The 17373-nt window shown below is 34.0% G+C and overlaps 1 protein-coding gene across 1 annotated transcript in view; it reads right to left on the minus strand.

The window, feature by feature from the left end:
- The window catches only part of LOC125660337 (deleted in malignant brain tumors 1 protein-like), a 34594-nt gene that overhangs the window by 15373 nt on the left and 1848 nt on the right, over positions 1 to 17373 (minus strand). The window contains exons 3-8 of the mRNA XM_056150721.1: positions 16915 to 17056; positions 14447 to 14612; positions 10014 to 10755; positions 3716 to 3854; positions 3011 to 3177; positions 2300 to 2441 (exon numbers count right to left, since the gene is read on the minus strand). Of these exons, the coding sequence (XP_056006696.1) occupies positions 2300 to 2441; positions 3011 to 3177; positions 3716 to 3854; positions 10014 to 10755; positions 14447 to 14612; positions 16915 to 17056 (1498 nt within the window). The remainder of the gene's footprint in view (positions 1 to 2299; positions 2442 to 3010; positions 3178 to 3715; positions 3855 to 10013; positions 10756 to 14446; positions 14613 to 16914; positions 17057 to 17373) is intronic.

Here is a 17373-nt window from a genome sequence, read left to right on the forward strand (position 1 = left end):
AGTTATTCGTGTTTTATTTTTATTGCCAATAATAGAAGAATCTAACGTGCAATTCGTAATTTAAACACTCAGTTTGTTCAAAGTGAATAGTATAATTATCATTGTAACAGGTTTTAGGAAATAAATACATATAAAACCGTAATACGACTAAATAAATGAACGAGTTCATGAGTTCCTTTGAATAAGAATATACGATAAAATTACGGTTACATTTTGAACATTTTGAAGTTATTGGTTAATTTTGTTTAGTTTTAACGGCCTTTTTCATTGCATACGGGATGTATTATTGTTGTTTTATAATTGTTTGCTTTGAAAAAGAGAGAGAAAAAAAGTCGAGGCTAAATGTGACGTCACAATGCACAGTTTACGTCGCCTTGCGTTTTATTTCCGGCGTTCAATGAATAGGCGGATCATGTAAAACTGTTGTCCCCATATAAACTCCTTTAATATTGAGATGTTACTGGGTGTTTAGCGCAAGGAAATTTCATTCAAAATATATATTTTTAAATGAATCATAATCTACTGTACTTAACGGAATTATGATTACCACTCGGGACACGGAGTTACGTATATGCTTCGCTCGGTCCAACGGTCACACCGTATACATATTAAGAGAAGAGGATCCTGTTGTTTAAGGTCAGAGGTCAAACATCAACGTCGTAGTAACATTTAGTAGGAAAACCTTATAGACAGGATACACACCAAACCGTAAGCTCTAGGATATCACAACTTGGTATATGTACATTTGATCACCATGATGAGAGGAAGATACCTATTATTTTTCAAGGTCAGAGGTTCATAATCAAGGTCGTATATCACTTAATAGGAAAACTTTATAGGCAGGATACAGACCGAACTGTTGGAGCTAGGATTGTCAAACTTGGTACACATACACTCATTGCCAAGTGGAGGATGTCTACTGTTTCTCAAGGTCAAAGTCGTAGTAGCGCAGAATACCCACCAAACCTTTAGGGCTAGGACTATCACACTTAGTACACATGGTACAAATATGCCTTATGTCAAGTGGAAGCATTACATAGAGAGTATTTGGTTTGTCTATTTTTACGCTGCAAAGAAAGTATGTCACACCTTGATGATTGCTGATACTACTTGAGGCCAAGGTCTACAAATCATGGTGAAAGAAAAACACCCTATGGTAGCTTTTCACGGACGTATAGTGTACCGTTAGTGGTACTTTTGTTATAAGGCTAAGAAAATCCAATAATAAAATTCACCTATCGATGATTTTATATACCCCAATTTGCAATGGAACCTAAATCGTTATTCTATTGTTGCAATAAGATAAATAAAGAACAATTTACTTCTTAAAATTATATGACGTTGCAGTGAAAAGTTAAGTTTTTTTAAACTTAGGCTGAAGGCTGACGCCATTTATTGTGCATAGACAGCTTTGTTCATGTGAGGTTACTGTTTTTCATATTATTATCAATGTAAGACAAGGTTTTCTGATGCAAGACAGCTGTGTTTATATGACCAGTGTCAGACGGCGTTTTCTTCAAATTCAAAATGATTAAAATAATCATTTAAACTTTAATAGAAATTTAATTACAAATAGAATACCCCAAAATAGTTAACACTATCTTTAAAAAAAAACTCGAGATTGTCCACAAAAAGCTACATTAAATCGCAATACAAATTATTTTGTTTCAACATCTAACGTAAATCATAATAAATATATATACATTGTATCATGATTAATCACGTCGCAGCAGTGTAAGATGGAGACACAGCTGAGTTTTTTTTTTTTTTGTTTTTTTTTTACTGTGTCAACCATTTTGGGGTATGTTCTTTCTGCTTGTCTAATTAGTTTTTGCATTTAAGCTTTCATCATTTTGAATTTTCTCAAAGCCCTTGAATTAATGCACTAAACTCTGGGGAAAATGTGAAAAAAGTAATACTTTATTATTTATTCAAGTTGGATAGGAAAATTCCATCTCTGGAACAAAATTCGTTGTCTTGGACTCGTCAATCCTCGCCCCAGACTGCGGATCTCGTCCCCTCGATGGAATTACCCAATACCACACTCGAACTCATAAAGGATTCTATCAATCTATCACCCAAAACAGATGTCTTTTAATTTAAGGGAGGTTTTATAATGCTTTGTTATATTAGCATTTTACTCTCTAGTTACTGCGCATGTCAATTTCAAAGATCCAGATTTTCGTATGAATTGTAGACATTGTGTGAATGTCTATAAAGATATCGAATAAACTGAGCAGCATGTAACATATCTTATCACAGTAATGTTCATTAAGTGTTCCGAGACACTTGTATTTACCCGTTATATCCTAGCATTCTGCAAACAACACGTGCATCTTCGACATCCCATTCATTGTCGCATACAGTTCCCCACGTTTTCCCTAACCTTATCTCTACTCTGCCTTGCCTGTGCGATGAGCCTCCCACCAAGCGAATGTCCACTGAAATATAAGAGGAAAGGTAAATTTAAAGTGGCAAATGAGTGCCTCTTATTTACATGATATAGATTTTAAACATAAAAATGTTAAGGATGTCTTTTTAAAATGCATGCTCAAATTTTAGCAACAAAGATATATTATCTCTAGTTGTCCATCAGCTTGTATGTGTCGCAGGGCATATTGTATGAAACAAAGTTTGCATATTCATATAGTATGATGTTTGTTGATACTACTACAGTCAACTTTGAATCTATTGAAATGCAGGGAACCAACCTAAATTGTTCATTATGTCCAAAATTCAATATATCCAATGTTAGATATATAAATGATGTTATCGGTGATTGTTACCTCAATATAAGCGACTTCATTATAAGAGATGTAGACTGTAGTTGGTGAACAAAATTAACAAATTGAAGAATTTGCTTTGCTTTCTGATTTAAAATAGATGCCGAAAAATTAAATTAAGAAATGCTTACTTACTTTCATCAGTTCGTTAAATCTTGCTTATGAGTGCTTAGCTGTTATATTAGATTCAAGACGGTTCCGGTTTGGTACATCAAAAATGAACTTACAACATATTACCCCTACATCTTCACCATGGTTACAATCATTTTGTCCAAATTCTCGATGGCGGCACAGTGCAAGCGAGGATTCGTCACCCCTGCAGGAGACATCATCAAGCACGATATCTCCCACTCCTCGTCCAAAGTATGCAGAACCTCTAGCTATCGCATGCTTCCTAAAGTGCGTGGGGAAAATTTATAAATGACTTTTTGATGAAAATGTACCTGATCAATACTAGTACTAAGATTTTTAAAGATACAATTAGATAATAGAATAATAAATGCTAACTTTTTATTATGATAAGCTGGCTATTATGATCTATTTTAAAGAGATTACTATCATCGTACACAGAGGTATTTTGTATATTATACTTGTATATGATTTTCCTCTACCTATTCTCGTGGTAGATATCCTAAGACAATTTACTGTATTAATATTTACCGTGTTTATAATCAACCCAACTCTTCTAAAACTCGTATTGCATAAAAAACATGATATTTACTAGAATCTACTGATTACTAATAGAAACAGTTTTGATTCTGTTAAGTGGTCTTAACTTAAGGCTTCTTAAAAATTGGATAGAAAAGGGTTCCATTGGGAATTATCAGGCATTTTTGCATTCATCTAAAATACCCGATCGTAAATGGCACGATTCAATTTTTCAACAAGTGAATTTGTGACACATAAAATCTATAATGAATAAAATTTGATACCATGCGTAACCACGTTGTCTGCATGCAACCTTCGCGCTGTTACTGGTGAAGTCATCATCACAGACTGTACCCCATTTATCATGATAGTAGAGTTGCAGACGTCCCATCCCAGGGTAGTTTCCTTCAGCAATCCAGGTGTCTTTGTAAACATTAAAGTAAATTTGAAAGAATTTATGTAAGAATTAAGTTTTTCACGCATACTAGTAACCTGATTTGATACTAATTCTTACTGTAATCTTAAACTTCATCAATAAAAAAACTTCCTGTGTATTAGTTAAGCAGCTGAGATCTAATGCAATTGATTAAAAATTTATTCTGAATTTACGACGCAAGGTATCAAACAAACAAATTTCCCCTGCAATTTCTTTGGAATGTCTCTCCTGAAAATTATTGAAATGCTATCTGTAGTATTTTTATAAAAAGATTAAAATCCTTTCGAAAACAATGAGCATAAAAGGAGTAAGCATCCCTTGTTATTAGTTAAAAGTATTTCTAGCTCCAAGGATTATGAGATATAGATTCTATTATTCAGCAACAGTATAAAACAAGTTGTGTTCTGAAAACATAAATGCTCCCGAAAGTGCCTATACTGATGAAATGCTAACACGATATACTAGTAACTATTTTGGACTCATCGTAGGGTCAAAACTATAGGGTTGGAAAATTCATAATTGTGGTACAACCTTTTGTGCTTTTCCTAAATATGCTATTAATGTTTATACCTATAAGGAAATTCAAAGACGTATTTCAAATGATAAAGACAATAATCACTACAATTTGTCCCGCCCCTATGTCCGCAGGGTGCCTCATTCCTATCCTTACCCGAGATATGCTAAATTTGAAAAGAATTGGATGGTATGCTACATTTACGTTTACCTGATCAAGATATAGGGCTCACAGCGAGTGTGACCGGTCGACAGGAAATGCTTACTCCTCATAGGCACCTGATTCCACCTATGGTTTATCCAGGGTCCGTGTTTGCCCAAGTCTTTATTTTGTATTGCTTATGGGAGTTATGAGATTGAACTCTGTTCGTTATCGTCACCTTTCACATGTATCAAGAGGTTAAACACGTTCGAATGTTAACACACATATTGAATCATAATGACCATTTTGGTCCCATCCTGGTACAAAAAGCCCTACCCTTGGGATCGTGATATTTATAATTCCTAGCTTCCTTAAAAACCGACTAATTTGTTTCAATGTGATATCAACAGCATTAAAGCAGATGTTATTTAAATGTTATTTAAATTGAATAAATATGCATACCAAGTTTAGATTGAGCATCCATGCTTTATGTTAATTCATCCCTAGCATCTTGTCTTAAGATTATCAACATATATTTATGAAATGAATCAGAATTTGATATACTTTTAACAATTCCACTATAGGGATGTTGAGTGTTGTTGGATTTTAGTGCTTTTTATATGAAAGGCGAAGATAACGAACAGTGATCAATCTCATAACTCCTATAGGCAATACAAAATAGATAGTTGGGCAAACACGGACCCCTGGACACACAGGGGTGGGATTTGGTGCCTAGGAGGAGTAAGTATCCCCTGTCGACCGGTCACACCCGCCGTGAGTCCTATATCCTGATCAGGTAAACGGAGTTATCCGTAGTCAAAATCAATGTGCCAAGAGCGGCCTAACAATCGGTATGAAACAGTCAGACAGCATTTGACGCATTGATAGGTTGTATTGACGAACTAGATCGTTACAAGGACCATAGAATTTGCGAAATGCTTACTTCAATCGAGACTGTTGAAACCCCTGTACCATCAACTTGTTTGTCAGTAGCTTGCCTCGATTTAAAAACTGATTATACGCAGAACAAGCTCCTGCGTATCAAATCAGTTGAGAGATATAAACACCATATGCAGGTGATAATGAAATATTGCTACATGAATATGGGAAGTTGACGACGGAGAAGCTGAAATCATTCCGTTTGTCATACAGTTGAGTTGTCAGTTTGCCGTTATTGTCTACTTTCAATAGAATATCTAAGTATGAAGCAGAAGTTGAGGACTCTGTGGTGTCCTTTATTTCGAGCTCACAGGGATATATCGAATCGATATATGAATGAAAGTTATTATTGTTAATAGACAAAACGTCGTCGATATATTTAAATGTCTAATTGAATGCCACATATATCAATGCCACATTATATATATATATATATATATATATATATATATATATATATATAAGCCCACCCTTACGCTCGTGAGATACTGCTACATGTATACCCACCCGTAGTCTCGTGAGATTCTCCTACATGTATACGCACCCGTAATCTCTTGAGATTCTATTACATATAAGCCCGGCCGTAGTAATGACACGTTACACATACTAACTTATACCAACATCATAGTAATTATCCATTTATAAAACATGATTTGAATTCTTTATAACTGCACAAACCAAATTTTTTAAAGAAATAATCCAGCATTTAAAATTATACACCCATGTGCAAACCGTAATGAACAAGTTTAGGTAGAATTTAGGTGTATCGTTCGCCCCAAGTCAGTTTGCTATATAATTCGTTCTCCCTATCACTCGTTCGTCTTATCAACTGTTTGCATTATTATTGTTATTATATTCTATACATTTATGTGGATATAAGTAATTTCTAATTTTTAGCTCGAAAGCGCGATATTACCTCTATGTCGGAATCAAACTTTAAAGAGAAAACTTCAACCTGGGCTATATCAATTGAACCAAGGGATATGTGGTTTTGATATTTTACATACAGATGACTCACGAAGAGACCTTTCTTTTGGTACAAAAAATCTTGACCTAGTCACCGTAACCTTGAAATACTTTTCAAAAACTTTATACTGGGCTATATCTTTTGAACCAATGGGGATAGGATTTTGATATTCAATATATAGGCTTCGGCATCAGATCATTCATTTGGTACCAAGATGTTTGACCTATTGACCTTGTGTTTGGACGTTGACCTACCTTTCCAAACTTTTAATTTGGGTTATATCGTTTTAATGTAAAACTTATACGGTACCAATTTTGATGCACCAGATGCACCAGATGCGCATTTAACTAAAGGTGATTAGGGTTTCGTATTTTATATAAAACTGCCTCATGAAGAGACCTTTATTTTTTACCAATACTTTTTTGACCTGGTGACCTCGAATTTCACCTACTTTTCAAACGTTTTAACTTGGGCTATATATTTTGAACCAAGGGTAATAGGGCTTTAATAATTCACATGTAGATGCATCATGAAGATACTTTGCTTTTGGTACCATGACTTTTGACCTTATAACCTTGACCCTGAACTTTGAACTACTTTTTTAAAAAAAATTAGGAGTACAATTTATATCTGTTTTAACTAAAGGAAATAAGGTTTTGATATTTCACACTTTGATGTCTCATAAAAGGACCTTTGGTACCAACATATTTTACCTAGTGACTTTGGAATTGAACTTTCACTTACTTTTCAAAAACTTTGACCTCGGTTATATCTTTTACTCCAAGGGTGATTCGCATACGAATACATTAAATTATTGACTTTACAAACTTTAAACTTGGCTATATCTTTTGAACCATGGAGGATAAGGATTTGACATTTCATATTCAAATGCCTCAATGACCTGACTTTTCATACGATATCAACTTTTGCCCTAGTGATCATGGACTTTGACATACTTTCAAAAACTTTAACCCTAAAGGCGAGCTATGTTATCTTCTGCCAACTCTTGTTCAAGATTATAATTTCACTAGTGAACGGTGTCTGCAGTCTGCAGTAACATTTGAGGTTGAGCATTACATCAAAATTTTATTCAATGGTTTGTTAAAACGGCAGCTTGTATGAAGAATTATTTCACTATCGAAAGAGTGATACAAGCTCTCAATTTTTCTTCTAAAAAAGGTGGGATTTTTTTTCCGAAATAAAAAAATGTGTTAAGAGATTTCAGAGTCCAAATTTCGCTGTAAATTGATGCATGTTATGAATCTCTTTTTTTTTTTTTTTTTTTTTTTTTTTTTGGTGTGTTATAACGTTTATTTCCAAATGAATAAATATACTATTATGATAAAACATGAATAGATATCATCAATAATAAAGGACCATTTTTATCCAGTTGATATTGAAATCTATAATTTTATTAGTTTCATATGAAAGTAAGGCTCTTAACATACCCTTTATTTCATTTACCAGACTTTGCATTTATCATTTAAACATCTCATCTTATATTTATAATGTTTTGTGGACATTGATATAATATTAAATGTTTTGGCTGATTCACTTTTGTTCAATTCTCCAAAATATGAAGATAGTGGCATCCAAGTTTATAATGAAATTTTTTTTTACTTTCAAAGATTAATGAACTCTCCAAGTATCTGTTGGACAATGGAGCAATCCCACAACAGGTGATAAATTGTTTTTTCTTCGTTTTTACACAAATCTCACAAATATTAGTTTATGTTGCCCATTTTAAACATAAAATTATTTGTAGTCAGAATGTAATGATTAATTCTGAATTGCAACCATTGTAATTACTATTTGTGTGGTTGAAAAAGGGATATCATATATCACTTTCCACTGTTTTTGTGTGATGTTGAAATATCTTTCCCACATTTTTCACCAACTAGCATCACCATTTGTTTATTTGAAATTATATACATGGACTTAGATCCCTTTTTTGATAATACAAAAATTTTGATATTCAATACAATGTATGGTTTAAGAATGCTTCCTCTTTATAGAAATTAAACTTCTTTACATCTGTCAGTATGGCTTGCTTGATTCATGTGTACGTCAAATGGGTATTCTTAATGTTAAATTGATTTTGAAGGTTTTAAGACATAGTATATTACTGTTTGTATCTAATTTGTATCTAATAAATCATGGACAAATTTTAAACCTTTTTCATACCAATACTTTACAAACACAGACTGACATAACTTAAAGGAGTTATGAGGTTGATCACTGTTCGTTATCTTCACCTAATTTCATCAATATCAGTCAGTCTATGAGTATTTGATAAAACATTCCTTTAAGACTCCGATAGACGTTTTAAGTTATTAAATGAAATAAAATATATCTATGAAGATTGAAAACGTTATTTGTTAGTATTTTTAAAAAATATATATCTAAAATCTTCTTATACATAATGTATTTGTAATTGAAATATCATTCCTGGTAATATAGCGGGTATATTGTCCTCCCAGGGGCCATATTTTCACCTGCGCATTTTATGCTAAATTTGATCGTGTACAATGTATATTCTAGTAAATTATAAAATAACTATTGTGGCTTCTTTGCTAGTTACACATAATCGACGGGGAGTATATCTAAAGGCAAACACTTGTGTGCGGGTATTACTGTCTTATAACAGCATCTAATTTTAGAGAAAATTGGTAAAATTTCCCGTGTCTATAAAAAAAAGAATATAGATATCATTATGTTATTTTTTTCAAGAAAAGGTAGACAGCAAGTTCAGGATTATACATAATGTACCAGAATAAGACGTTTACTGCATGGTAATACTAGTTACTTGTGTAATAAAACGTTTACTGCATGGTAATACTAGTTACTAGTGTAATAAAACAGTTACTGCATGGTAATACTAGTTACTAGTGTAATAAAACAGTTACTGCATGGTAATACTAGTTACCAGTGTAATAAAACAGTTACTGCATGGTAATACTAGTTACTAGTGTAATAAAACAGTTACTGCATGGTAATACTAGTTACTTGTGAAATAAAACAGTTACTGCATGGTAATACTAGTTACTAGTGTAATAAAACAGTTACTGCATGGTAATACTAGTTACTAGTGTAATAAAACAGTTACTGCATGGTAATACTAGTTACCAGTGTAATAAAACAGTTACTGCATGGTAATACTAGTTACTTGTGTAATAAAACGTTTACTGCATGGTAATACTAGTTACTAGTGTAATAAAACAGTTACTGCATGGTAATACTAGTTACTAGTGTAATAAAACAGTTACTGCATGGTAATACTAGTTACTTGTGAAATAAAACAGTTACTGCATGGTAATACTAGTTACTAGTGTAATAAAACAGTCACTGCATGGTAATACTAGTTACTAGTGTAATAAAACAGTTACTGCATGGTAATACTAGTTACTAGTGTAATAAAACAGTTACTGCATGGTAATACTAGTTACTAGTGTAATAAAACAGTTACTGCATGGTAATACTAGTTATCAGTGTAATAAAACATTTACTGCATAGTTATACTAGTTACTCGTGTAATAAAACATTTATCTCATGGTAATACTAGTTACTAGTGTATGACACTCTTACTTGTTATAACAGTCTCTTCCAAATTGTGTTCCAGTGTAGAAACCAGTGTCTCGGTATATTGCAAGGTCGTAGACAAATTAGAATACTGATTTGTCAGAGAGGATATGTGATTTGATGCATAATGCCGATTCCTAGAAACCGTTGTTTGCAGCGAGCTTAAACTACTTTGAACGATCTGCAAGTCGCTGGAAAGTGTGGACAAGTTAGAGGACATGGTGGTATATTGACTGGAGAGTGAGGAAACTTGTTGATGGTTTCGAGACACTGTTCCTTGTAATGAACTTAATATGCTCTGTGTTGTATTCAAATCACTAGAGAACGTGGACAGTTGATTTTCGTTGTGATGTTCCCGTGATAAGAGTGTTGACAGCGAGTGATTTACAGCTGACAATGTATTTAAAAGTTGTCCCATCATCTGTCCCTGAATTTCTAGCGTTTTGTTTTGTTGTACCATTTGTTCCTGTAGCTTGTCCAAACGTTGGGTCATAAAGGTAATGGTATCGTTTCCTCCGGAATTATGTGCTGGTTTATTTGGATCAAGAAGGAAACCGCACATCGGTTGAAGAACACCAAATATCACAGCAAATATAAGCATCATTATGAACATGTACGCGCTCTTTGTTTCAAAAGAACAATCTATCTCATTTATATAGCTGTTTTGATTGATGCTCTCAGATAAAGACCAATGGAAGGGGCTGTATTGTTGACAAAACTCACTGGATGGAGTTAAAAGTATCGCATTCTAGTTGATAGCTAGACACTTGAAATCTTATCTTTTAATCGTATGATGACGTACTACGTAAAGCACTCTAAAGGCTGTTGGGTACATTTCAAACAATGAATGTCATATTGCCGGTACCAAATCTGATGGCGGTGTGTGGCCAGCGCAGTAGTCCACAAATACTATATGAAACTATTGCTAAATATAGCCAAATCTTTGTTATTTTGATTGATTATATAGATACAACTTTTGATAAGGATGATCGTCGGGTCTTATTCGACCCTATCATTAACTGCAGACTGCAATTTTAGCGTTTTGTAGCCTGTTATCGAAAACTGGCTATGCTCTTAACAAAGCTTGAGATCTGCACAGAGACGGCAGTTTTGTGTGACAGAGACGACAGATTTGTGTGACAGAGACGGCAGATTTGTGTGACAGAGGCGGCAGATTTGTGTGACCAACCTTTTGGCACACTTCTGAGTGTGAGGCGTCGATGACAAGTATTGATGAGAATCAGTAGGCTGACCATTAATCATCATTCCTATGGTATCCAACAATCACATAGTTCCATTTGAGTTTTGACGAATAGTGGAATGAGTTGCCAAAGGCTACAAAGCCAATGATGAACATAAATTCATGTCTATATTATGTTCTGAAGATCCATCTATTCTAAATCTAACTGGGAAATTTATTATAAACAAATATATGCAATTAAAGATAGTGACACTGTACTCAAACTATTTGTTATGTAATCACTTCTTTTCTGTGCTGATATACATGTATCAAGGGGTCAGTATTTGCCCAACGCTTTATTTTGTATTAATTTCAAAATTAAGGATTATCTCCCTTATGCATAGCTCTTATCCTTAGATGAATTTAACTCCACTTTTTGGCATTCTGTTTTTCCCTAAAATAGCTCTAACAAGTTTATTGTTATTTCGGATTTCAGACATTTCGGTTGAGAATCACTGAAGAGACATTATTTGTCGAAATGCGCATCTGGCGCATCAAAATTGGTACCGTATAAGTTTTACATTATAGGAGTTATGAGATTTATCACTGTTTGTTATCTTCACCTTTCATGTATGTATACATTTGTATGAATTTTCATGCTGCCCCTTAAGGGCCCATGATTGGGAAATATATATGTTCTATGTCCTATCAATATTGCAGTCAGTTGAAGGACCTTTACTGCGATTATATAAATCGGTTGCATTCCAGGTTTTTATTATGAATACTTTGGAGAACTTTGCCATTTTGGGTCCTCTAGTACTACCACTTATATTCGATAATGATCACCACTAATTAGGATGTTTTAAATTTTGTATCTATGTACAAAAGCAACTGTGTGTCACTAGGCCATCTGCAATACGTGATCATCTCAAGTAAAAATATAGATATGCTTGATACTGTACAAACTCGTATAAAACGGTTTATTTTGATCTTAATATGTGATGATTGCATCTTTTCTTCCTTGACTATATGATTTTATATTTGCATAATGAAAGGTGAAGATAACGAACAGTGACCAATCTCATAACTCCTTTAAGTAATACAAAAATGGAAAGTTGGGCAAACACGGACCCCTGGATATACCAGAAGTGGGATTTGGTGCCTAGGAGAAGTAAGCATCCCCTGTCGACCGGTTACACCCGCCGTGAGCCCTATATCTTGATCAGGTAAACGGAGTTATCCGTAGTCAAAATCAATGTGCCAAGAACGGCCTAACAATCAGTATGAAGCAAGTCAAAATGGCATATTTGTTTATATTGCACAGACAGTTTGTTGTGGAAAACATGGAGCATGCATTCGCTTTGTTTTATCAATGTTTGCAACTGATATGAAGTGGAAGAACTTCACGCTATGTCAGAATGAATTTAAACATCTCATCTGATTTACACCACTTCTCGTATATTTCGGTTGAATGGTCTCCTTCATCTCAGTTCATATTTTGGTGAGGAGAAAAGATGGTGACTTGGTAGAACGTTTACTTGAATTTCTTAAGTATAGGTTTGGTAACTTATATTCATTCGTTTCCAGTCATGTAGAGACGTCACCAGATACAGGGGAAGTACAACAAATGTTGACCTGAGTGTTTAAGGTCTGTAACTGTGGTCTTTAGGCTTCGTTTCTATTCTATTTCGAACGCTAGATGAACAGTCACTTTCCAATGGATCAAGAATAGCACCCTGAACTCTGGGTTGCGACGCAGTGCAATAACCAATTGACTATAACGACCAGTAGGTGAAAAGATAATTGATTTTATAGCTTAGGTCATAAAGATCATGTCTGATTATACTGCAAATCCAGCAGTATTCTTTAGTAGACTATTTACAAACTTCTTCAGAATTATCTTTAACAACGAATTTATCTGTAAAAGATAATAAAATGCTATCGAAAAATGTACTCTGTGTAGCATTTCAAGACAGCCCAATGGTTGTCTCAGTTTATGAAAATATGAATTAAAATAGGTAAATTGAATATTTTGTTTGAGGCTTTTTAAACTTCGTAAATAGGCATAACTGTAAGCTAGCAGTAACTAAATAGCAGCCAATCAGTAGGTAGCAAAGGACTGAGAATACTTATAGCGAAATATTTAACTTGAAACATAATCTGAAAAACAAATTAACTTGAACTTTTGAAAATGTCATTTGCGACACGAATGAGCAACTTAGCTCACATTAGGTTTAGTTGGTTGTATATTGTGTAACGTCACACTTGAGAATCTTTCACTCATATGGAGACCTTTCCATCCCCATGATGGACTGCAAAATTTAGGCCTATGCTCGGCACGTACAGCTTTTGAGCAGGAATGGATCATAAATGTGTCTTAAGTGTTGTGACACAGGGCTTCAGTTATTGTGTTCTCATCTGAAGGACCGCCCCATTTAGTACGACAAACAAGGGGTATTGATGACCTATTCTAACCCAGATCACCACATTAAAAGTGTGTGATCATGATGAATTTAATTTGTATAGATTTTTTATTTGAAATGAAAGGGTGGGACATATGAAACACCAATCACAGAAATTTGCGGGAGGCATAATCTGTCATTTAAGATATCTATTTCACCAATTAACAAATGTGTAGAACTCAGTGGTGTTTTATATTTCGAGTTCACATGGATATCTCAAATCTACATATAAATGAAAATTATTGTTGTTAATAAATAAAACGTCAATATATCTAAACTTCGAGTCCAAGGTCACAACTACAGATTCTTCTCATCCTGTAGACGCTTTAGGATAAATTCTGCTTCATAAGAATATAAAAACAAGTCAGCTAACAAAGGAGCACAATTCCTGCCCATGGGAATTCCAACAGACTGTTGGAAGACCTGATCACCAAAGACGACGAAAATATATTCAATGAGGAACTCTAGCATAATTTTCATTTCAACTTCAGAGTGGAATCAGTGGTGTTTAACAAGGTAAAATTTTGAATGACTGATTACTATAAACGAATATTTCCTTTTTCCATTTTTGTTGAGGATGCAACCGTCTATGATGTAAAAAATACTTTAAGCTATCGTGAGGATTTGTCGTGTAAAGTCTTGAAAATTCATAGATTTTGTTGTAGTTGATAAGAGAAAAGTTTTGCGATTTCAAATTTACTTAAGAATGCTTTAAAATCCACATTTGATTTACACCACTTCTGACATATGTTGTGAAGCAGTACATTTCTATCTGCAATCATTATGCTATAAATTTAATGACAAATTACTCCTGCATCTTCTTCATGTTCACAGTTATGTGTTCCAAATCCATTGGAAGGACACAGAGCTATGGAACTCTCCGTTCCAGTACAGCTGACATTATCCAGCCATATCTGGCCGCTCCCCTGACCAAAACGGGCAAAGGAAACTGCATGTGGGACTCTGTAATATATCAAAAATATATTCATCTATTATTTTTTATTTTAACTTACGACTTCTTACGACATATGTTCAAAAGGGGGAGAAAAATTCAATAGACAGTATATATCAAAGTTATAGAAAGGGATTCTAAACTGTTGGAAATGATAGACACGAATACTTGAACATGTCCATCTGACACTTTTATGATTGCTAGTACAAAACATATAGGCATAGTGATCGACTGGAGAAAATAAAATCAACGCATAAAGTAACTATCAAAACCATGGATTTCAACCCAAATAAAACAATCAATTTAGACTTTACAAGGAAACAGGTTACTCATACAATAATAAAATTTGGTATTAATGGTTCAATAGTCAATAGTATCAATAATCATACATATTTAGGAATACGCTTTCAGTCAGATGGTCTTTGGAAAACTCACATATCAAATATACACGAAAAAGCGGCAATCCTTAGTTAAAATATATTACTCCTTTATTCGTCCCGTCTTGGAGCATGCTGATCTAATGTGAAATAATTGTACAGTGAGAGAAACAAACCTATTCTCAGTAAGTCTCTGCAGAACGAATAATTACTGCACTGAGGATTATATCATCCATATCAGCATATTATCATAAAATGGGATGAGATAACTTATCATGTCGACGAAAAATTCAAGAACTAACCTATTTTACAAAATAGTACATGGTATTGCTCCCCACCCCCTATCTACAGGACCTAATGCTATCCAGCATACCACCCCAACATTCATATACTTTAAGAAATTATGATAATCTTAACTTTATTCTTCCTCAAGTTAGAACTATATCGTATATAAATAGCTTTCTATCGTCTACCATTAGATTATGAAATGATCTACCTATACGCATTAGAAATCTTCCTTCACTTTCATTATTTAAAAATGCTATAAAAATAATTGTATTGCTTTCAACCTAATAAACGTTTTGATTATGGTAAACGCAAAGGAAATATTTTGCATTGTCAACTTAGAAACAATACAAGCAATCTATTATTCTATTCTAATCTATAATTCTATTTGTGATATATATGTAGTGGTCACCATACTGAAAATGACAATGCTTTTCATTTTTTCTTCAAGTGTCCTGAGTTTACAAATTATATTATTTGATCTAGTGAAAGGTGACGATAACAAACAGTAAACAATCCCATAACTCCTATAAGCAATACAAAATAGAGCGTTGGGCAAACACAGACCCCAGGACATACCAGAGGTGGGATCAAGTGCCTAAGAGAAGTAAGCACCCCCTGTCGACCGGTTACACCCGACGTGAGCCCTATATCTTGACCAGGTAAACGGAGTTATCCGTAGTCAAAATCAATGTGCCACGAACGGCCTAACAATCGGTATGAAACATGTTGGCCCAACTCTCTATTTTGTATTGCTTATAGGAGTTGGGATTGATCACTGTTCGTTATCTTCACCTTTCACAAGTCAAGGTGATAATGGAATATTACTACATAAATATGAGAAGTTGACGATGGAAAAGCTGCAATCATTCTGTCTAACATAAAGTTGGGTATAAAATGCTATTCTGAATTCTAATGTATTTATACATGTTTAATTCACATTAGTACCAAACATCCCAAAATTCCATATACTTCCCAAGATATACAGAAAGCAATACTATAAATGTCGATTAATTTTTACTTGAAATTTACCTGGGCCCTGGCACTCTACCACTAAACCGAATGTCTGTGAATTGCATAGAATGCGCAACTAGAGATCCTTTTAAAGTTGAATATCTTACTCCATTTCACAAATTGAAGTCCTCAATAAGTCCTAGTGACTGAATATTGTGAAACTGTCTGCACTTTCACTTACATTTATCACGGCCATTTTGATCGGTGTCACTAGGAACAGAGATGGAATTTATTATTATGAAATACCAAACACTTGTGTGCATGTGCTTTGGATGACAATAGACGTAATAGAAGTTGTGTATGTTTATAAAAACCTGCTATTAGCATACTTTATGTACTATATTGAATTATTTCAATGAATATGAAAATTTGAGTTTGTAAATCGTTTTTGGCTCTTTTTATCCTTTTGGGGGTAAATAGAGGAACAGTTTTGATCTTTTAATCTCTATCTACTATGCATGTCAGTTTTAAAATTTGATAGGGAAGGTCTACCTTTTCGCGCGAAGTGTAGACATAAACCGATAGACCACTGTGTGAAAATCTATAGAATGAATCCATTAGTCCGGAAAACAGAGCAGCATGTGGCAGATCTTATCACAGTTTTGTTTATCTAGTGTTAGATGACACCGGTGTTTACCCGCTATATCCAAGCATTCTGCAAACAACACGTGCATTATCAATATCCCATCCATCGTCACATACAGTTCCCCATGTGTTCCCTAACTTTATCTCTAGTCTGCCCTGGTTGTGAGATGATCCTCCAACCAAGCGAATGTCCACTGAAATATACGGGAAAAGTAAACTTAAAGTGTAAAACGTATATTTCTTTTTCAAATGACAGATTTTCCACATAAAATTGTTACAGGGTATCTGTTACTAAATGCTTTCACTAAGTCGGCAGAGAAATATTTTAACTGTCCATTCGCAGTGTGTGATCCTGTCGTTTTCCGTGGTATTTTAACATTGGCATATTATATTGGACGTCATGGAAAGTTTCCACACTCAGACAGAATTGTGTTTGTTTCGTGAACAAAATAAACAATTTATTGAAGTATTTATTTTACTCAATGAGATAAGAAATAACGAAAGATGATAT

The sequence above is a fragment of the Ostrea edulis genome, chromosome 9 (assembly GCF_947568905.1).
Source record: "Ostrea edulis chromosome 9, xbOstEdul1.1, whole genome shotgun sequence".
Classification (NCBI taxonomy): Eukaryota; Metazoa; Mollusca; class Bivalvia; order Ostreida; family Ostreidae; genus Ostrea; species Ostrea edulis.